Raw genomic sequence first — 1,503 nt, forward strand, 5'->3', positions numbered from 1 at the left:
TAGAAACGAGACCAAAGAGGAATTCTACTCTAGCCTTGGCGGAGCGGGCTCGTGCTCCTATTTCTTATGCTTTATGCTCTTCCATCATTTTATGCTTTTATTTCGATTTCCAGCAATGGCGTTTTCCCTTTAGCCCCTGGTGTTGTTGGTCCTGTTATTCTTTGCACCAAGTTCTGCACCGCCCCGTTTAATACAGTATTTAAATATATATATTTAGCATTGATGTACATTTCGCAAATGAAACAACAATCCCGCGAGTTGCCCAGGTTACAGTTTATATTCAATGAGACTACAGCTGATTAAAGCGAAAATAAACATTCAAGAAACCCATAATCTCTCAACTGAAACTGAAACTCAACAGAATTAAAATTCTCCTCACTCCCCATTAAATGTTTTATAATTCATGAATACAGTCTCAAAAAGTGAAAGAGTATTTAATGTAGCTCACACAGACAGAAACATGTGTGTTTTTGTGGACAGCCTGGACACAAAGATTGATAGAACTCCTCCGCTTCATCCCGGCTCATGTAGGTATAAGGCGGCCGGAATCGTTGACTCCACTCCATTTCGCAGACGGTGAGGTGTTTGCACTCCAGGGGGACCGGGAACTCGGGCTTTTCATCGGGCAGGTAGAAGGCAAAGCTCACAAAGTCCCAGCACCGAAGGTCTGGGTAACAATCGTCGACTCTCCACGCCCCATCGCCACCCTCCCGCAGCACTCGCACTTCCGAACCTGTTGATTCTGGGCTCCATGTCCAGTTGGTGCCTTCCCGGGAGACAACTTCAGAAGGGAGTGGAGGGCATCTCTCGAATAGCTTGACACCGGGCGGGTGGACAGCCACAGTGTGCATGATCTCCAGATTATATTTGAAAGTTCCCAACACGCTGAACGCGGGATCTTTCCCCTGGCACACTGTTTTCCGATACTCGGCTATCAGATCATTTACATTGTAGGTGAATTTGAAATTCCCGTAGTTGGACTTTTCCAGGAAAGCGGGAGAGCTGATGTACTGCTCCACCAGGGAGTCCCGCAAACCTTCCAGGTCTTGGGGTGAGGCTTCAGTGGTTTGGCTCAGCCATTTCCCCACTCTTTCCCTCTGGACCTCCCTCTGCACCTCCATTTCCTCCTGGTTCACTTGGACGCCCCACCAGGAGAAGCGAACCTTCAGCTCTTCTCCAATCTGCTTTATGTTTGCTTTCTTCAAGCACTGATCGGTCAGGATGCCCTGGACTCCATTTTTGTCGGTGACATGGATTAGATTGGTAATGGAGAAAGCAGAACGCTTCCCTTCTCGGGGAATATCGATATTTATCCCGAGTAAAGCAGAGTCTGGCAGAGTGAAGCCTCTGCCCCATTCCCTATGGGTGACATGCCTCAGCGGGTAGAAATCTTCGGGTCCACGGAACCCAGACTTAATTCGCTGCCATCGTGCGTTGGTGAACATGGCTTCCTGCGGCTGGAGAGCAGTGAGTGAGAGCAACTCCAACGCCAAACGCAAGAAA

General features: G+C 48.5%; 1 protein-coding gene across 1 annotated transcript; it reads right to left on the bottom strand.

The window, feature by feature from the left end:
* Window positions 1–418: 418 nt before the first annotated feature.
* Window positions 419–1,503, bottom strand: LOC139260164 (uncharacterized). The gene has a single exon (XM_070876403.1). The coding sequence runs from the start codon at window positions 1,443–1,445 to the stop codon at window positions 435–437; it is 1,011 nt and encodes a 336-aa protein (XP_070732504.1). The 5' UTR covers window positions 1,446–1,503; the 3' UTR covers window positions 419–434.

The sequence above is a fragment of the Pristiophorus japonicus genome, chromosome 3, assembly GCF_044704955.1.
Source record: "Pristiophorus japonicus isolate sPriJap1 chromosome 3, sPriJap1.hap1, whole genome shotgun sequence".
Taxonomy (NCBI): domain Eukaryota; kingdom Metazoa; phylum Chordata; class Chondrichthyes; family Pristiophoridae; genus Pristiophorus; species Pristiophorus japonicus.

What these genes read in the sequence shown, in the direction of transcription:
- LOC139260164 (XM_070876403.1), bottom strand. Translation starts at nt 1,445, where the DNA reads ATGTTCACCAACGCACGATGGCAGCGAATTAAGTCTGGGTTCCGTGGA.